General features: G+C 43.8%; 1 protein-coding gene across 1 annotated transcript in view; it reads left to right on the plus strand.

Annotated features, from left to right (window-relative positions):
• Positions 1-20,790, plus strand: part of LOC127037617 (protein spinster homolog 3-like) — a 45,026-nt gene that overhangs the window by 10,052 nt on the left and 14,184 nt on the right. The window contains exons 5-9 of the mRNA XM_050929583.1: positions 778-844; positions 2,132-2,322; positions 6,696-6,848; positions 11,153-11,342; positions 19,906-19,971. Coding sequence (XP_050785540.1) covers positions 778-844; positions 2,132-2,322; positions 6,696-6,848; positions 11,153-11,342; positions 19,906-19,971 — 667 coding nt within the window. The remainder of the gene's footprint in view (positions 1-777; positions 845-2,131; positions 2,323-6,695; positions 6,849-11,152; positions 11,343-19,905; positions 19,972-20,790) is intronic.

Here is a 20,790-nt window from a genome sequence, read left to right on the forward strand (position 1 = left end):
CCCATGCCGCAGCTTCAGGGAGCCATTTGGTGAGGCCCCCAACCCTGCGCCCCAGCTGGAGCCCCAGAGCGGGACAAGCCCCAGATCCTGCTCCCCAGTGGGAGCTCGAAGACCAGCTTAAAACTGTTCACGGGCCATAGTTTGCCCACCCCTGTTCTATCTGATATGCTGAATAATACTCTCCCCTACCCTGCTTCTTAGCCTTGCCCTTATCTCCCTCCTGCCCCTCCTTTACCATTACCTTCATGGGAGAAGGGTGGGCAAGCCAGAGGCATCATCACATTGCTTCTGTGCCTTCGTGGACCTGGGAAACCTTTTTTCTAGGATAGTCCAACAGGATTGGGTAGCTGTTCCCCAATCTTAACATTTTGTGTGAGGTTGCTGGATAAGGGCCAATCTCCCATTGCACTCCAATTCTGTCCTGTGAGACAAAGGTAGCCTGACCACCTGTGATTCAACAGTAGGGATAAGCAGAATGTGTCTGAACTATGAAATATCAGTACCTGTTTTTCAGCATCAGCATACCTGCATAAATATTAATGTAAATGTGGCTTGGATATTATCACCATCTCAAACCTGCTCTGAGCAGGTTACAGTGACTAAACCCAACTAATTTCCCTGGGAGCTACAATTGGAAAGGCCTCACTGCTAGGAAATGACTGCAAAAATGTTCCTCTGTGCTCCTCTCAGTACAAATCCTACCCCTGCAGGGTCTTGGGGTCTCATGGCACTAATGGAAATGAATGTAGTCTTGGCATCCCATTTTGTCTTTTACAGTGGTCTTGGTTATGTTCTGTCATCTAGTGTAACGCAGACTGCTGGACACTGGCATTGGGCATTCAGGGTGAGTCTTTCCCTTTCTCTCACTGCTCAGTACTGATCCACTCTTTGTAAAATCCTGGTTTTGACTTGAGATCCATATAGCCTATTGGAGTCTATATCATTAGGATTTCAATCCTGTATGCAGAGACTTCTCTGATCGCTATGTTTCAACAAGAATGTTAAAAGGGTTTGAAAGAAACAAAATATAAGAATAAATGGAGGGGAACATAGTTACCAACAGAGAAGAGAGTTGCACCCTTAGAACCTTCCATTAAAGCCCCCCTTTCTTACATGAATCACTATTTAATGGAACTCTTTCTGGAGGGTGAGTGACGTTTTAAGGTTCCATGACTGTAACAGTGCTCAACGCAAGGATGGGTGAACTGCAGAGCTGCCATTTAGTCAATTTTTAGATGAGACATTGCATTCTCCTTAGCTTCATAGGCACCCCTTGATTAAAGACCATTTGGAAGAGCTACAGTGGACTGAAAGGTAGCTGGTGCTGAGCCTAGAGGGCCTTTCAAACCAAGGCACCTAAAAACTAAAATGGTCATCACTTTGGCATAGAATCATGTCATTATGCAGAGAAATTGTTAAAAGAGGAACCAGTTTTGCGAAAATACTGCTGGAAATAACCCCTATTTCAGTCTTGTATTAGTCAGATTGCTGTGATGAATGCTCTGCCATTGTAGGACATTTCACATCTTCAAAGTACTTTGATAAATCTTCCTAATTCGCCCGCAGAGTATGTCAGTCAGTATCAGTGGTGCAAAGAGGACATGGGATTTGAGTGACAGCTGGGACTAGAACTCTGGAATACTTGATTTGTAGTCACAAGCTCAATTCTTCTACATTATGCTGCTCAAAGTGTCCTGAATAACCTCCCTATTGAGGCACTTGCAGGATTAGAAGTGTGCATGTGGGTGTGAATGCTTTTCTAGGTGCAGCAGGGATGCTACAGCTCCCGTATCTGGTGACCCTCCCACTCGAGATCCCAACATTGCATCGTGGGGAGCCCTCCCCTTACATTTTTCTCTGGGATCATGGGGAAGGGGACAGTGCCTTTGCATAGGAGAATGCATAAGAGTTGGGGAACATATTGCATCTTTTCACCAACATCACCAGAAGGATTTCTCCCCTGAGAGAAAAGCTAATCATGTCTAGGTACATGCAACTGGGTCTAGGCTTGGCTGCAGCTTCCTCAAAGGTAAATCTTTAGGAGCAATGTCGTGCCTTTCTTTTACTATTAACTAGCCTTCAGTATCAGAGGAAGGGTGACCGTGACCTTACTCCAGTTTTGTCTCTACAGATAACGCCTTGCATGGGTGTTATAGCAGTGGCTCTTCTAATTCTACTGGTCCCTAATCCAACCCAGGATGCAACTGAAGGACATGGACGCCAGAGCTTCACTAGCACAACTCAGGGAGCAGATAAGAAGCCCAGTGCCCAGAGTACTGCCAGCACGACCTGGTGTGATGATGTCAAATCCCTCAGCAAGAAGTACGTAGCTATGGCTCAAAGGCTACACTCCGCCCCAAAAAGCTATTAAACCAGTAGAGCGATTCCACATTCAGAAAGCTGCCATATTCTGCATGCAGGTCCTCTGCAACTACGTGCTGTAGGGCATGTAAGATCACAGAGATGTCTGTAATGAATCCCCATTCCTTAATTACTGAAATACTACCTATGAGACTAAGGCCATGGCTACACTAGAGAGTTGCAGTGCTGGTGAGGGGGTTACAGTGCTGCAACTTAGGATGTGGCCACACTTGCAAAGCACGGCCAGCACTGCAACTCCCTGGTTGCAGCGCTGGCTGTACACCCGGTCGAGCCTCGGGTGTAGGGATTCCAGCGCTGGTGATCCAGTGCTGGTCAGCAAGTGTGGACGCCCACCAGCGCTTTTATTGACCTCTGGGGTATAAGGAGGTATCCCAGAATTCCTGTCCACAACAAACCGGAAGAAAGGGAGAGCTCGGAGTTCAGCCAAACTGCTTATTTAAAAAACAAACACAGCTCCTGTTTGCTGAGCGAGCGGAGGCAGGGGAATTACTTTGGAATGTTCACAGCTGTTTGCTTGAAGAGAGAAACGGCACACTCACACGGCAGACGGGGTGGGGGGAGTCCGTGTTGAGCAGCTGCTTATCTGGTCTGACGGCTATTTAGGAGTACATAATTTGCATTTAGTGAATGAGAGAGGGGTTGGGGAAGGGGGTCAGAACTTTTAAAATGATTGAAGGTAGGCACTGTGTGTCTTCCAGTCCTTAGAACTTGCAAGGCAGGGAGCTGAGAACAGTGTCAACTCCAAAATTCCATTCTCTCTGTCTCCTCCATGCTCCCTGTCACATTCCACCCCACCCCCTCTTTTGAAAAGCATGTTGCAGCCACTTGAATGCTGGGATAGCTGCCCACAATGCACCACTCCCAACAGCGCTGCAAATGCTGCAAATGTGGCCACACTGCAGCGCTGGTAGCTGTCAGTGTGGCCACACTGCAGCGCTGGCCCTACACAGCTGTACAAACACAGCTGTAACTACCAGCGCTGCAGAACTGTAAGTGTAGCCATGGCCTAAGAACTAATCTGCATTGGCCACTCTCCCCTGAGGGAGAAGAAAGATGGAAAGCAGCCAGTCTTTGGGACAGAGGGAACAGGGATGCCTGGCTCACTCATTACTGGAGAGACCCTGTTAGAATTGCCTATCTAATTTACAAATGAGCATGAACTCTAGAACTGGTTGTTAGCTGCTACTGTCATGCAGTTTGAAACCTGATCCAAACCTGCCTCCAAACTTAACAGCCCTGGACCCCTATGTTGGATTCAGTTCAGGGGTATAACTTCACAACTCTGGCCCATCCCTAGCATGCACAAATGTTTGTGGTCTCCCCTGAGGCTATCTGTTGCTGTGATTAATTGGAATCAAACAAAATATAAATCCAGTGTAGACCAAACATAATCCTATTCCTAGGTGTACAGCTGATGGGGCTGAGAGTTCACCCCAACAAACAAGGGGCGGTCCCAAGTGCTGGGTATTTTGACAATTAGGTTGCAACATTCTGAGTCATGGTATGAGGATGAACAACCCAGATGCTCCTTCAGATCCAAGCACATTAAAGGGCAGAAAGAGCTGTGCTACAGTCTGTTGATCCCAGTTCAAAGTAGCCTTGCGGGCCCTAGACTTTATGCTCTATAGCATGCTTGGAGGTCTCAAATGACAGGAGATAGTGGAAAATGAGGTGTCTTTATAACAGGTTTGAGAGCCAATTAAACACCTGCAGATTAGGAATAGACCATATAATTCTACACTATTACTGTCTCACTGCTGCCTCATGTCACCTTGTTTGTCCTGTCTCTTTATACTTTGACTGTAAGCTCTCTGGAGCAGGGACTGTCTTTTGTTTTTTCGGCATATTGCCTAGCACAGAGGGGTCCTAGTCCATGACTGGTGTTCCTAGGCACTACAATAATACAAATAACAAATGAAGACAAGCAGCAATTCAAATGGCCGAATGCCCTGTGGGGCTTTCTGATGTTTCCTAGTGTTCTGCAGCAGCAGGAGCAGCGCATTATTGCTAATAATTAGTCAGCCCTGTGAATCTATAATGCCTTCTGCAATCAGAGTAAAAGGCCCTTCCTTCGCCTAAGAGCTTCCAGAACAGGGGCCTGCCCCAGCAAGTGCTTACTGTTGGGCATATGTTTGTTACCATTTGTAACTTGAGCAGGGCTACACTTGATAGTCCATGTTTGCCTCTCCTAACCTTGCTCCTTTAGGGGAATGCTGGGCTCAGGATCTGTTGCCATGGAGTATCAGTTCCTCAGCTCTGAAAAGTGCCTAGAGGAAGACATGGCTGGCAGCAGGGGGAAAATAAAAACAAGAAATTCCATCTCTCTCAGTGGTGCAATTACTTGTGACCAATGTGCTGTTGGACTTTGTGCATAGGTGTTAATACTATTGTGTGATTATTTCCTTTTCATGGTGCTGAATTTGTGGATGTCTCCTAAGGAATGTTGTATCAGCACTTCTCAGGCAGTCTTGTATGTATTGAATAGTCTGGTGCAGTGCCTTATGATATCAGGGGGCTAGATCCTGCAAGGTCAGGACTTAGATTTGTAAAGTAACTGTGCATCCTCTGATGTATGACCAGCTAACCACATCAGCTTTGGCAAAAGGCTGGAAAAGCTGATTTTCTTTATCCTCTGGGTGGCACTGTTTACCTGCATGAAGTTTCTTTCTCCCAGGCCAGACTAACATTGTAATCTGCCTTCAAATGCATTCCTATCTGCTCCCTTCATTTTAAGGAGAAACTCCCTCTTCTTCTTTCCTAGGAACCAGGCTTGATCATATCTCGCCACCATAGAGTGACTACCTCATCTGGGAGGGTGGAATTGTGGTTCATTAGTAGTGGCTGAACACTAGAGTAGAGCACAGTCCTCCACTTGATGACCAGGATTTCTTTATATGCACCCTGCACAATAATGACACTTGAGACCCAAATCAGGATTTTTGTGGTCTATAGGCAACTGCTGTCTTAGGTGAGCCAAAAGGAGTCCTGTCCTCAGTTGTTCCAATGCATGCAATGCAAAGCTTTACTCATCAGAAAGTCAGTCTTCAAACATTAGTGAAGTAACAGATCTGTGGCCTCCTAGTGTCATGTACTGGCTGTGTATGTGTGCGACCTATTAGCCTCTAGTGATTGATCCAAAAGAATAAGGGACCTACTACCGCAAACTAAACTCTTTAACTCAAGTGCTAGAACCATGTGTCTTGAGGAGCTGAGGTACTAAGCTGCTAATCCTGGCTCACTGGGAGGTGGTGACATGTCATCTAGCACATGTATCTTACATCAGTGGTTCTCAACCAGGGGTGCGCACACTGCTGGGGGTATGCAGAGGTCTTCCAGGGGATACATCAACTCAACTAGATGTTTTCCTAGTTCATAAAAAGCAGTAGCGAAGTCAGTACAGACTAAAATTTCATACAGACAAAATGAGAAAGTAGTATGCAATTTTTCAGTAGTATGGTGCTGTGACACACTTTTATTTTTATGTCTGATTTTGTAAGCAAGTAATTTTTAAGTGAGGTGAAATTTGGGATATGCAAGTCAAATTAGACTCCTGAAAGGGATACAGTAATCTGGAAAGGTTGAGAACCACTGTCTTATACTAAGAGGTCATCCTTACTCTATTGCCCGCTTAGTCTAAAATAGACTTTCTGTTAGTCCTAGGGGCTCTGTGAAACAATCTAACAGTTCTAATTGTTTCTAGTAGAGACAGCTTGTTACATTGATTACCCTTCTGCTTGAAAACTATGTAGGCTGATTAAGAAATAATGTATACTTTTTATGACACTTTGAGATACAGTAACACTTAACTTCTCAACTCCTTCCTTTACTATTGGACCATCCAAACTGTTGTGCTTGTGTATATTGGCAACAAAACAGATTTCAAATCATGCTGAGGCACACAGGGCTCTCTGTGCACTGTATTTTCAAACTGTTGGCAAGTCATGACATTTTCACCCACCTTCCAACACTAATTTTTCTTTCAGAGCCTACCTGCAGTAAATGTCGGTGTGAATCTTCAAGAGACTAAAGATGGACTTTAACACTGTGAAAGCAATAGTTCACGTAACTAATTAATGCCTAACACTTGCTGGTCTGAGTGTGTGTATATATGTATATATTTGATCTCTTCAATAATCAGAGCTTCGTAATCAACAGGGAAGTTACTCATGTTAACACCTCTCTGAAGCAATCTATTCATATTGATTACTTAGAACACTAGATACCCAGGCTGGACTTCCCTTTCCTTCCCATGCCCCATTCTTTCAAACTATTGATCATAGTAGCACTAATACTTATTTCTTTTGGTGTGACAGCCGAAGTTTCATCTGGTCCTCATTGGGTGTGACAGCCATGGCCTTTGTGACTGGAGCCCTGGGATTATGGGTACCACTGTTCCTTGACAGGGCTCAGGTAGTCCATGACCTTGTACCTCCATGCCTTCAGGAGCCATGCAAATCTCCCAACAGGTGAGGCACACTTCACTCTGAAAAGATCAGACAGGATATAGGAAAGGCATATATGAACACTCCATGTTTCTAAATGCTAATGGCTGTCACGTGCTTTCTCTTCCTAAAGACCAAGGGTGGGATGTGGCTGTGAACGCTTATTGAGATGGCAGAAGTGTTGAATTGCTCCATTTTACAGATGACAAACTGAGTCAGATAACTGACTTGTCCAAGGTCACACAGGTATTATATAATGGAGCCAGGAAATAATGCCAGCATGCCCTCCTTATGAAGGAGCATAATTCATCTGTACATTGCTTTAAATTGTCTGAGGAAAGAAATGAATTGTGCATATTACGATTAGCAGTGTAATCTCTTGACTAAACTACTCTAGCTGTACACTTCTTGCAACAGAACCTAATAACTGGGGTGCCCTAAGGGGCTGCTCCTCATCCCAAGTGAGTGGATCACCTAATTAGGAGAAGATGCTGGCTTGCTCCTGAAATGCTTCTCAAATGCCTTGACTTGGCTCATGTACAATGTGCCGTCTCACTAAAGGGTTAAAATCAGCCACTGGTGAAAGGCTCTGATCTCTCCCAGATGAAGCTGACTTGTAGTGGAGGAAAATCCAGGGCAACATACTAACTTCTTTAAACAGCACTTAGAAGATGGTATTAAATCAGTTTGGCTTTGCAGAATTGGCTCCCTCCTTACAAAGAAGTATCAGCCCTTGATCTGCAGTGCATCCCTACTTGGATGCCACTGAATCCCTGATGGGTGTCCCAGACAAGCAGCAGCCCTTGCAAGAAGTAGAAGTCTTCGAGCCAGGCATATGCACAAGTATATCAATTCAGGTGTTCCCACAGGACTTCCACTGATTTTGCTACACTGAATTAGTTAAATCTGTGCAATTTCCATGTGTAGACAAGCCCTTAATTCGCCTTCTTGAGGAGCATCCCAGTTAAAATTATTCTCTTAAAGGGCTCTCCAGTTGCATCAGATTTATATCAGTATTAGAATACTTGGGTTGGAGGGGAGAAGTAATTTAAACATCTAAGTAATGAAAAATTGCTGACTGAAGAAGGGTTCAAGCATGAGATTCAGATTCAGAGTTTAAGGGAGTTTAGTCCTACCTTCAGTGCGTATGGAGAACAACTGATCATTGTCCTTTTCCCTTAACATATTTGAAGACTGTTATCAGGTTCTCTCCTCAGTCTTCTTTTCTCAGGACTAGATATGCCCAGTTTTTTTAACCTTCCTTCATATGTCAGGTTTTCAAAACCTCTTACAATTTTTGTCGCTGTCCTCTGGACTCTGCAGTTTGTCCAGATCTTTGTAAAAGTGTGGGCATCCCTATTCCTTTCCTACTGTTCTGGTATTAGAATCAACTGCCAACGTGGCAAAGTTACTGTGACTCCAGTGTGAATCAGGCTTGATTCATGTGGCACAGTACCATAACCTTTTATTTCAAAATAAGATAATTTCCACCAATCAATAATTGATCTGCAGGCAGAGCTCTTCTGGAGAGGAATTCTCATAGACTCATAGACTTTAACGTCAGAAGGGACCATTATGATCATCTAGTCTGACCTCCTGCAAAAAGCAGGCCACAGAATCTCACCCATCCACTTCTATAACAAACCCCTAACCAATGTCTGAGTTACTGAAGTTTTCAAATTGTGGTTTGAAGACCTCACGCTGCAGAGAATCCTCCAGCAAGTGATCCATGCCCCACGCTGCAGAGGAAGGCGAAAAACCTCCAGGGCCTCTGCCAATCTGCCCCGGAGGAAAATTCCTTCCCGACCCCAAATATGGCGATCAGTTAAACCCTGAGCATGTGGGAGAGACATGTTACAGATCTTGAAATGCAGATAAAATATCAGGTTCCTTCAGCAAACAATGTGTGGTGTCGGGAGGAAGGGAAGGATTTGTTACTTTGTGTCCCAGCAAGGCAGCAGGACAGAGCATCTGATGCTGTAATTCCGATCTGACATTTCATTGGCTTTGACGTTCTCGGAACCCTTCCTCCTTCAGGGTGGAGGAAGTCGATCCTCCTTGGCTTTCTGCACTTAGGGATAGTGGAATGTGCTCAATACTGTGCTCCCACTCTTACTGCCTTCCACAACACAAGCTTCAAAATAGCTCCCCATCCCCTCTTCCTCTGTGTACTGATTGCCAGATTCCATGCAAGTGTGACTCATCGGGCGTATGATCTGTCATGGACATCCCAAACCAAGCTATCCCTAGCCTTTCAGGATATTTCAAGGACTGAGTGATTTGCCATACTCTTCATCCCTGTAGGGAGTTGAGAATGAAGTAAAGCAAATCACTAGAACCCTGGTCATGTCCTGGTGGCTGTGAGATGCAAGAAACCTCAAGGAAGCAGGCCAGACAGTTCTGAATTTGGTGTTTGAGGTATCCAGACAAGTACCTGGGGTTTTCAAACACTAAAAGATCCCATGACAATATTTTTTTAAGACTATCTCCAGAAATGGGTTTCTGCACTTAGCCAAAAGACCTCTTCCACTCCTTCTGTCTTAACTGCTCCTTTTCTATCTTATGAGTGGCTATGTTTCAGTACTAGCCTACAGATCACAGCTCCTCTGGGATAAAAAGGGATCTCTAAAGATAATTGAAGGGCCCCTCAGAAACACTAATGTAACCTTAGAGCTTCAAACTTGCCTGTACCAGGCAAATGTATATAAAATAAATCTTTTGACCATTGATGCTCTATCCATGTAATTTGTAAGAAGAACTGTTTAACTGTGATGGTTGCCTAGAGTACTGAAGAGTGATAAGCCTATTGCCCACTTGAACTCTGCCTAACAGAGTTGTCTGTCAGTTATTGCTTCACCTTTTTAATGTATAATTAGTAACTAATTTCCTCCTAATCATCTTGGAGAAATGGTAAGAACCAATGTGCTGCAGTTTAAAAGAACAGATTCCTTGTTTGGCATCACAGCCTGCTATATATAAGTTTAAAAGAACAGATTCCTTGTTTGGCATCACAGCCTGCTATATATAAGTGCAGATCTCCCTGCCCTAGAGCCAGGGAGAGCCAAGAAAGGGCACCGTTTCTTAAGGGTATGTCTACTCTGCAATTAGACACCCATAGCTAGCCCATGCCAGCTGACTTGGGCTAGGCTAAGGGGCTGTTTAATTGCAGTGTACATGGGCTTGGGCTGCAGCCCAAGCCCTGGGACCCTCCTACCACTCAGTCCTAGAGCCCAGGCCCCGGTCCGAGCCTGAACATCTACACCACAATTAAACAGCCCCATGAGCCCAAGTCAGCTGGCATGGGCCAGCCATGGGTGTCTAATTGCAGAGTAGACATACTCTTAAAGCCACATAGCGTGCTACCAGAATGCTAAAATAGTTAGAGCCTCTTGTGTTCTGAACACTACACTTCTGCCTCCACTTCACTCGAGAAGGCTATGAGAAATTAAACAATCAGGGACACCAAAATCTTATTTATCACAGGGAAGTTTTATTTTTATCATCAGAATCTCATCTGAGATAGAGGAAAGGGTTAACAAAAATCCCACTGGAAGTCAAGATAAGTCTTGCTTTCAAGAAAACAAACTGGCTGTTCTTCTAAGGAGCACTTCAGCTTTCACAGGCACATGAAACAAAACTGAGTGGCATTTGAAACTCTACATTGTGAAAATATTTTGTGTAGTTCCACCTGGATAACTGTTCAGTCTGCCCTGAGCTGTCATGTAAAGAAGAGCTGTATCCAGCAATGGGAGAAGTGTCCCATGTGAGCCAGATTAATTTGAGGGTTATGATGGGTTCTACTAGTATGATCCCATGTGATGGGATCACTTCCAAGAGAGCAGACTGGTACAAAGCTACCCCATCCGTACTGGGGGACGGGGAGTAGCTCAGTTCATAGGTATGGCCAGGATGGCTGGAAACTCCTCTCAATCTATGGCTCTCTAAGGCAGCTCCTACTGATGGAGCACCCAGTGGGTTGTTAATCTCTCTTTCTCTGGCACAGATAACACCTGCTCTGTGCATGGGCACATCACTGCTTTGGTGGACACGACATTGATAGCAGAATTATAATTTCCAGCTAAGCATGTATTTAGCCCTGGAGGACTTGGGTAAAATGGAGCCCAGATTTGATTTCTCCATTAAAATCCTTCTCTGCTTTGTGCAATAAACACCAAAAAAAGGATGGTGAGAAAAGAGGCTTGACACTTTTCTCTGAGACATACAAGAGAAGCTGAGGTCACAAACCAGTGATAGACACTTGGACTGATTCTTCTCCCTTAATGTGCCTTTATTGCCCTACTCATCTCATCCTTTTTCTTTACCGCCAGCCTAATATTTGGAGGAATTACCATCGCGACAGGAATTGTTGGTGTCATCACTGGGGCAGCAGTTGCAAGGAGATATAAGAAGATAAACACTAAGGCCGACCCTCTTATCTGTGCTGTGGGCATGTTCTCCTCCGCTCCATTTCTCTATCTGTCTATCATGCTGGCTGCGCGGAGCATCATTGCCACTTACGTAAGTGTTGATAAACTGTGTAGCCTTGACAAATAGTTTTGTAAAATCGCATGGGTGGGTTGCAGGGTGTGGTCCTCAGAATGGTCTAGTTGAAGGAATTTAGTTAACAGCTTGCAATGGCTCATGCCACAATGTAGCCTGCAGGCCAAGTGCTGCATAGGGGGCTCTAACTGGTCTGCAGCCTAGGGACCTCACACCCCATTGTGCAGCGCTCCCCTTTCAGTGTGAACTGCCAGAACACGTATGGGAAAGGGGACTTTGCAGACTGGGACTTGGAACCTCCATGCACTTCATCTTTGTACTGAAGAGGGCGGTAAGTTTATTCAACCTAGTATGTCCACTTGCTAAAAGGCTACAATGCACCTTTAGCTGGGCATAGTTTGACTTTCCCATGTTTCCAAAGGTATATTTAGGTGCAGACTCAAAGTCCTAACTTGGTGTTTAATTAAATGAATCTGCCATGTATGATACTATTTCTCTTCTCTCCCAGAACACTTAATGATTACAATGTGCTTGGCACTGTACAATAAACAGAGTTCCTGTTAAGAAGAATTTAGTCAGCGAGTTGGGTGCCCAAAATCACCAGCCGCTTTTCTTAGACCTGTGGAAATGTAACCAGAAGCGTAAATAGCCTAAATCCTGCTCTCGGTAAAGAGGAATGCAGAAACATACCAAGAGAGATCAGTAGCTGCAGGAACTCCCTGTGAGGATGAACTGAATGCAAACCTTATTTTAGCAATAATCTGTTAACAGCTATGAAAGGAATCCCAAGCCCTCTTCAAGGACTCTAGATCCACCATTACCAGAATTAACATAAATAATAGGATCCATGTAAAGTTAATTACAGTAATCAGCACTTCACTGCAAAAAAGGGTGCTTTCACATTGCTTTCTCTTCTAAAAATAGCTTTTGTTCAAAAAGGTTTTTCTTTTGCCTCTTCAGCAATCTAAAATCCCAGTGAAAGACCACTGACACTTAAGGGGGAAAGAGGATGAATTTTTCTCAAACACAGAGCAAAATGTGGACTTGACTTTAAAAAAAAAAATTCAGAGGAAGTAAATGGCAGAGAATATAATTGTCTTGAGAATCTGCGTGCTGTCTCTTTATAAGAGCCTCTATTTCAAATCTGTTTACAGTCCTGCCACTAGCAGACATTTTTACACCTAAAGGTGCGGCACACAATCATAACTGCATATTGCACTAATGTTAACAATCATTATAGATGATTCTGCCAGCCTATCCTAGTGCTTCTCTCTCCCTTCCCGGCCTTTGTTTCTGACTATGGATGGTTGGATGAAAACTCGTTTGCTCAAAGGACTTTGTCAACTCCTGTTCCCTAGTTGTTGCATGAGACATCAAATGATGACCAAGCAGCATGAGATGAAAACCTTAATGAATGAAACTTTTTTCACACAAAAATCTTGTTTTAAAGGGTGGAGGAACATACCACCATCCCCTCCAAAATATATTGGCAGAATCCTCCTTTGAATAGAGTTTGACATCCAGTACTATGTTCTCAGGATTTGGGAGGAAATCCCAGAGTGGGATATGAACAGCCATAATTTCTCCCTTCTCTCTTCTTTTCCCCCCCTCCCCCACCCCAAATACAGGCCAATGGGTCTTTAAATGCTGCAGCTTTTCTATATGGATAATATATTATATAATATAGAATAATTATTTATTTATTGAGGTCTGTGTAGTCTTGCCACCTATTTCTTCTGATTCTTACAAGTACACCTGCCTAACTGTTCCCTTTCCCAATACTTACTATGCTGTTGTTTTTTTTTCTTTCCAAACTCCATCTGCATAAGTCATAATGGTGTGAGAATTGGGGTGGACTGCCAGCTGGTGCATCTGACTCAAAGATCCCACTGAATTGGAGCTTTCCGTGGTGTAGGAAGCAGGCAGAGAAGCTGGCTTTCCCATCAGTGTTAATTGAGCCACATGGAGGCCAGGAGCCTAGTCTATATCTTACAGTATAAGAAAGCTACTGAGGCAAAAACTACATGCTTCACAGTTTCTTAAGAGGGTTTGCTGTATTGCTCTGTCCATATCTGAATACATTATGAAGGTTGCCTTGGCTGTAGGTAGCTGGTAGGTGAACATCAGCCTTGTGTTGTCTATCCAGACTTACAAGAAACCTCTTGTGGAAGTTGACATGGAAGTATTTCAAGACTTTTTCAGAATTTCCCTGTGGCAGCTGGATTGGAGATGCCATTAGAACAGTCTCTTTCCTCTGCTTTCTGGCTGCATAGTTCAGCAGTTCTTGATTTCAAAATTAGTTTTTGTGCAGGAAGTGCAAATCACAACAAAGTTGTCCGAATTTTATCCCATCTCAGGATGTAGTTTGGTTTGGTCACCTGTCTGAATCTATTCCGCCATCCAAAGCTGCAAGTTTCCTTATGCTGACAGGAAAGGAGTATACTTGTCTGTAGCATTGAGTACTGTCTTCTTAGTGCCTTGATAAGTTTTTGTTTGAATTTTATCTATCAGGAGCCAGATTACAATGAGGGTTGAATTCAAACTGGATTTAAATGGGTGCACCTCCATTGACCTTAGGACTGAGTTTGCCCCAGTGAAGCCAAATTTTGAGCCAAACTGCAGCTACTCTGTTCTTAGCCACCGACTGCTGCAGTCCGGTGGGATTAGTACCTGTGGCCTGCACTTAGACTTTCTTGGTTACGTGTGATGTCTGCTTCTTACCCAAGTGTCTCTTTTTCACTTTGTTTAAGAAAGAGGCACCATGTTTTCCTTAAACCAGCCCATTAATTGCTACTCTGACTCTTCCCTAGATAGGTCTTGCTGGAACTGATTTCATACAAACTTGATTCCTTCATCTATTTTATTTTTCATTTGACAATGTAGCAGCATGTTGGCTGCCCTTAAAATACCTTTCTGAATCTCTTCAGGAAAAAAATCACAGGGGATTTAGTTTTTTTTTTCTAGGACGGTTATAGGGAACCCCAGGGAGACAGATGCTCAGCATGTTGCTGTTCCTATTCACAACTCTCCAGGGCTGATGTAAGTCTTTTCTTTAAAGCTAACAGTACCTTCACACAGAAATTGTAGCCAGTGTGCCATGTAAACTACCGTCAGGCTTTAAATTGCCCATTTGTCAGGGACTGGGAAGGGAAACCGGGAAAGGAAATAGACAATTGGAGTGGGCACAGTGCTGGAATCCAGTGGGGGGAGGGAGGGAGAAAGGGGGCTTAAAAATGAGGACAAAGAAAGTGATACAAATTGCCTTTGATACAGTACACATAGCTACCAAGTTCTTGCCCTAACACTACAGCTGCACTAAATATGCAGTATTTAGGGCCACTGACGTAAAACATAATGTATTTGAGGCAAGGTGGGAACCATTAAGACTTAAATAATGGACCAAATGTGCATCCTTGGTGCAAATCCCTTGACTTCAGTTGTTGGAGGAGAGATAAATCTAGCCTATTATGTATTGTAGGCAGACATGATCTAGCTTCGCAAGCCATTGTTGCAATGCATTTGTTAGTCAGTCAGTTTGAAGACAATCATGGAAGATTGTTAACGGTATGTCACAAGGTACATGACTGACCTATAGCAGGGCTTTCTTGAATCTCATTTCATGTTTAAATATCATAGTACAGCATTCAGCCTACTTTATAGGTGCTATCTAAGAATACAAATACCTCATTCACAGCATTAATCCTAATAAAATAATAACCCTGTTACTGTGGAATCTTATAACCATTTCAGTTTAATTGCTGTCTCCTAGTACTGAATATAGGACCTCAGCTGACTCTGTGGTCTGAACAGTACCGTAGCTGGGCTTTCCCTGTTTTGGACAGACATTCCAAACCGTTATACTTATTAGCAGATGAGGGCTGATTTGCCACAAAACAAGCAAGATTGTCTGTAGCTCTGACAGAGCCATTGCCCATATTCATTTAGAGCAGTGATTTGAGAGATCTGAGGCTGCATTGGGGAATGGCAGAAATAGCAGAGTGCACATAAATAATGCATTGTATTTGGCTTCTCCGTGTGAGTAAAATACTTCCAGGATCTATTTCCCTGAACCAGGAAAAAGGAACACATACAATCTCTCTATACTCCTGTGTGCAGCTGGATGGTGAGTATATCTGGGATGTACCATGCTGCATTTATACCATAGGTGGGAAGATAAAATTGGTGCTAGTTCAAGAACAGATAACAACTACAACAACGTGAATCTGCCGCTTTAGATATTGCATCCCAAAGCTGGCTGGGATAATATTTTTCCACTCTGAGCTAAAACTACTATCTGCATGAGACCTTAAAAATGAACTCTGTTAGGCCAAGGTGGAACCACTCATACTACTAGAATGAAATAGATGTAATAATATGGAATAGAACAAAGTATTTAATAATCTAAACTACTCTAGTGGAATTGTGTGGAGCTGTAGGGCCTGGGGCCTTTGCTGTAGCATGCTGTAACTCTTTATCCCTGTTGCTCTGCTCTTCCAGCTCATGTCAGTCCCACCACTTGTAATGCTCTTGGCCCAGTTCATCTTTGACTTCCCTGTAATGAATTTGGCCCTCTGTCTCAGCACCTTTTTTGGCACATCCTTGTGCTGGAAGAAGTGTCTGGACCTATTTTCACTTGGATTTTAACACTAGATTTTACAGTTTAAAGTTATTCTATTTCTGTATGACAGATGTGCTCCACAGGTCCTCTTTTTTTTTTTTTTTTGCATGTACATTTCATAATGCCTTGTCCTACTGTACTTCCTTTCATCCCTGAATCTCAAATTATTTTACAATTGCAAAGCATCATGAGTCGCCTGTAAGGGAGATGTGTAGTATTAACCTGCTACTTCTATTAAAATAGGGATAAATGAGTTGCTGAAGTCCATAGTATGTTTGTTAGTAGTGTCCAGGAAGAGTCCAGGGCTCTTTCAGTCCTTTGGTTCTAATCGCTACACAAACACACACCTCTTCTAGATCCAAAAGATCTGCCACTTTCCTTGTGTCTCTTCTCTACATCACTTGAACCCAGTGATGAGCTGCCAAAATCTTAACAACCGGTTCCCTATAAAAAGTTCTGATTTAAGGGGGGGAGGGAAGTTGGAGAGGGGCAGGGGGAGACATACTTGTGGGGCCAGGGGCCCCTGCAGGGCCTGGGGAAAATTGCGCCCCCCCCAGCGGCCCTGGAGCTCGCAGCCCCCCGGTCCTTCTTACCTTGCCTGCAGCTCAAAGCAGCAGGACAACTCAGGAGCTCAGCTGAGCTGCCCAGCTGGTACCGGTGGCTGGTCACGCTACAGCTGGGGGGAAACAGGGGAGGGGCCAGGGGAACCTCAGTCTCCCCAGCTGGGAACCCTGGGAGCAACAGGATGGTCCGGCCCGCGGACCGAGTTCTTTGCCTACCCCCTGGCCCTTTAACAACCGGTTCTCCATGGAGGTCTAATTTTAGCAACCGGTTCTTGGGAACTGGCTCCAGCTCACCACTGCTTGAAACTGCACTGCCTCTTATAACCTGCTGCAGGATGGATTTGCATAAAGCTTAAGCTGCACGGCAGGACTCAACTGCATGCAAACACTTGCAGAAAGCCCCTTTCCAGTACTGAAATCTGCTCTCTGAATCTGCAGGGATTCTAAAGTATCAAATTACAATAATGATCCAGTTGAATTTTCATGGCACCGGTAAAAGAGAGGAAGTAAGGGACTTGTCTAGCACATGATCATTTAGGACTGTCCAGGGAGAAATTAATGAAAGCATGGTAGTTTGGGCTGAGGCAGAGAAGGGCTAATGTTCTCTAATGTTTACAAGGTACTCGGATATTTGTGGTTATAGCCAGGTGGCTTGACATAGGCAGAGTTGTATGATATTGCTACCCATATTAACAGACATTGTGGGTTTGGTCCAAAGTGCTGCAATGAAAGTATCGCTTGCTCCCCAGCTAAGACTGGCACAGAAAACATTTTTGTGCAGTTTATGGGCTATCTGGAACTGGAAAAGAGACTGCATCCGAGTCTGCAAGGGCAGGTGTGACAGGGCACTCCCTCAGCTACCCTATGTGCCATGCTGCCAGGCCTGTTTGTATTCTTGTGTAGTCACAATATACCCACAGTCTTTTGCTTTTCCCCCATGTGTATCTTCAATCTTTAGATTCCTTGCATTGCCGAGCATAGTATGGGCATATGTCAGGAGAGCCTTCCACCCAGCTCACTGTCTAAACTCTCCCTTTCATTCCTGTTCCTGCCATTACGTAGCTTCTCTTACTGAGGTAATTACCTCATTAGCCCAATCATTGCCCCAAGTGTCAACAGTCTCTTATAATAGGTTAACTGTCTCCAGTTAAGCCTGTAATCTTCTTTGTTATGCCATTACCTAAGTGACCAGGGTGCTACACTTAGCACTGGCACAGTGGTCTATCGGGTCCAGTCCACCTTCCACTGGAGTAAAAGGAAAGGCTCCAGTTACTTCAGTGTCATTTGGGCTGTGCACATACACACAGGTGCTGATACATCCTGAGCCAGGGATATTGGTATTGGTCACAGTCTGTTAAATTAATAGCATTTCTATTGTAGTAGGTTGCTTAAGTTTCATTTAGCTGAGTTCAGAGTAATGGCTGCAGAGGCAAATTAGGAAACTGCTTTATTAAGCGTCTTGGAAGGAGATAGGCCTGGATTACAGCTGTATCCACATCCCTTTGAACTTAAGGGGCTGGGAAAGACTCAGCATCCAAACGCAGGTCAGACTCCATAGCTAGCCCTTCTCTCTAATGGGTCCACCCAGAATCCTAGCTCCCCTGGGAAGAGCCTACCCATAAGATTTGGCTGTGACTGAGAGTCCACCGCTAGCCTTACTTCAGTTACACAAGCTGAACTTCTAATGTAAGTGAACTGGAACTAGTTTGAATTGATTGAACAAAGGAGAGACCCTTGTTGCATTCACCCTCCTCTTTGGTCCGTATATCTGTCTAAACTAAACTTTGCAAGCAAATCCTTGGCCTAACATTTCTAGCCTCTAGTGTGATAACTGCTTCTCACAGTTTCTATGAATGATCCCTTTCGGTGTGTGTCATAGCGCAACTGCACTTCCCAGGAGGTAGTTCAGTACTGAGATGCATGGACTAACGAGGGAGTAAAGCTTGCCACAGCATCTTCCTGCACATGCTTTAACTGTAAATTTAATTCCACAATTCTTAAAAATGAGAAGAAAAACAGTCACATATTTGTAACTATGCCATCAGTACAGTGATTACAGACATAATTAGCTGTTCACATAAGCACCTGCTTAAACCACTGGACTTAGCTCTCAACCAGAGGTATACGTACCCCTGGGCGTACACAGATGTCTTCCAGGGACATCAACTCACCTAGATATTTGCCTAGTTTTACAACAGGCTACATAAAAAGCACAAGCAAAGTCAGTACAAACTAAAATTTCATACAGACACTGACTTGTTTATATTGATTTATATACTATACACTGAAATGTAAGTACAATGTTTATATTCCTGTTGATTTGTTTTATGATTATATAGTAAAAATAAGAGTATGCAATTTTTCAGTACTAGTGCGCTGTGACACTTGTATTTTTATGTCTGATTTTGTAAGCAGGTAGTTTTAAGTGAGGTGAAACTTGGGGTACACAAGACAAAATCAGACTCCTGAAAGGGGTACAGGAGTCTAGAAAGGTTGAGCATTATCGCTGTACTTGGTGCATAACTGTGGCCACTGTCACTAAAATCAGATGCTGCCTGCTGAAATTGCTCAGGGTTGAGAGTTTATTACAGGTTAACTTTTTAATCTTGTGGTGTTTCCATCAGATGCGGTTTGGTCCACACAACCTGATTTAAACCCATATCTAAGGACTGGCAGGGAAAGGGTTAATACTTCCCAAGACCACAGATGTAAGATTTATTAGGGACCCAGCATGGTGGGAAGTATGGCATAGCCCATCTGCGGTGAATTAGGGAATCCCCACAGGGTACCATAAGAGGGATGTGATCCAAGGAGTCTGGGCTGGCTGTGTCTAGGAGCCAGTTCCTCCCTCCTCTTGGGAAGAGCCCTCAGAGTGCAGTACTTGAACTTTGCCTGCACAGAGTCATCCTGTTGGTTCCATTTAGAAACCTGGCCAAAAGAACCACATGGAGCTCATTTTAAAACTCATCTGACTGTGGGGAGCTACTGCCACTCTATTAGTTTGGTTTTTTTTGTTTTTTTGACTGTGTTCTGAAATTCTTGCTCCCATCTGCTACACCTAAACCTGCCCCTTCTGTTTTGTGTGTCTGAGAGTTTTGGGATTGGGAGTGAGGACTCATGACGCCTGTCCCTGACTCTGCCACTGACAAGATGTGATGTTGGGCAAGTCACTTAGTCTCCATGCCTCCATTTCCCCATCTTTAAAATGAGACACTATTTTATCTCTGGGGGTGTTAGGATGCTTAGTGAAGGTTTGTAAATTGATTTTCATGTACAGCACCTTTCATTACCATAGCAAAGTGTAATTACACTTCAGTGAACTCACCTAGCCACTTTATGGTACAGAAAGTCAATCTGTCAAACAGAGCTATTATGGTTTGTTTTGTTTTTGTTTTTTCAGATTTTTATTGCACTTGGAGAATTTTTTTTAGCCTTAAACTGGGCCATTGTGGCTGACATACTACTGGTAAGTTCAAGTTCATTCGTCCTGCCGTTGTATAGTTTGTGCAGATCATTTTAATTCTGTTCTCAAATCTGTGTACTCGAAGTACCTGCTTCTCCTACTAAGCCTTTTGTCTCCTCCCAAGAATACCATAATTGGTACCCCATTAACACTAAAAGTTGGCCTTCACCACCAGTAAGAGACTCCATTTCACTGCCCATATTCAAATATTTTACATTTGTGCTGAAATGGCTTTGAATGAGAGATCCAAGTGGAGAAAACTCAACATCTTTAAATCACTGTTTTCTAAAGAAAATTGCTTATTAGGGAAGTCTGATGACATATGCATCGTTACTCTCCTTGGCTTGCGGTGTCACTACTGGAACCCCCAGTAATGTAGTGAACTTCACTGTTTTCCTAACACTTTGGAAATGTGGCACTGTTTATTAATTTGATCTGTAAACGCTGAAAGCTGTGTGCACTGTTTTGGGGAATAGAGAAATTTGCTGATAATTGACAGAGTGGTGAAATGAGGTGGAGTCACTTGCTTTATAATTTTATCCCCAGATATTTAACATTTTGAGACCGTTAACTCTCTGGAAGGGGGAGAAGTGTTCTAGCAGCGAATACCAATGTTTTGGATGGACATTATGCTGTCATTACTGATCTCTACTGAAGGTGTACATGAAGGGGCATACTCAGCGATAATTAATTCACTTGCAGCATGAACTGGAAAACCCCTTGGAACAAAGGCTTTGCTGCCATGCTGCTGCCATGTGGAGAGACTAGCTTAGGCACAACGCTGGGACTTGGACATCATTCTTGTCATGCATTTGGAGTGTG

This window comes from Gopherus flavomarginatus, chromosome 19 (genome assembly GCF_025201925.1).
Source record: "Gopherus flavomarginatus isolate rGopFla2 chromosome 19, rGopFla2.mat.asm, whole genome shotgun sequence".
In the NCBI taxonomy this organism is placed as follows: Eukaryota; Metazoa; Chordata; order Testudines; family Testudinidae; genus Gopherus; species Gopherus flavomarginatus.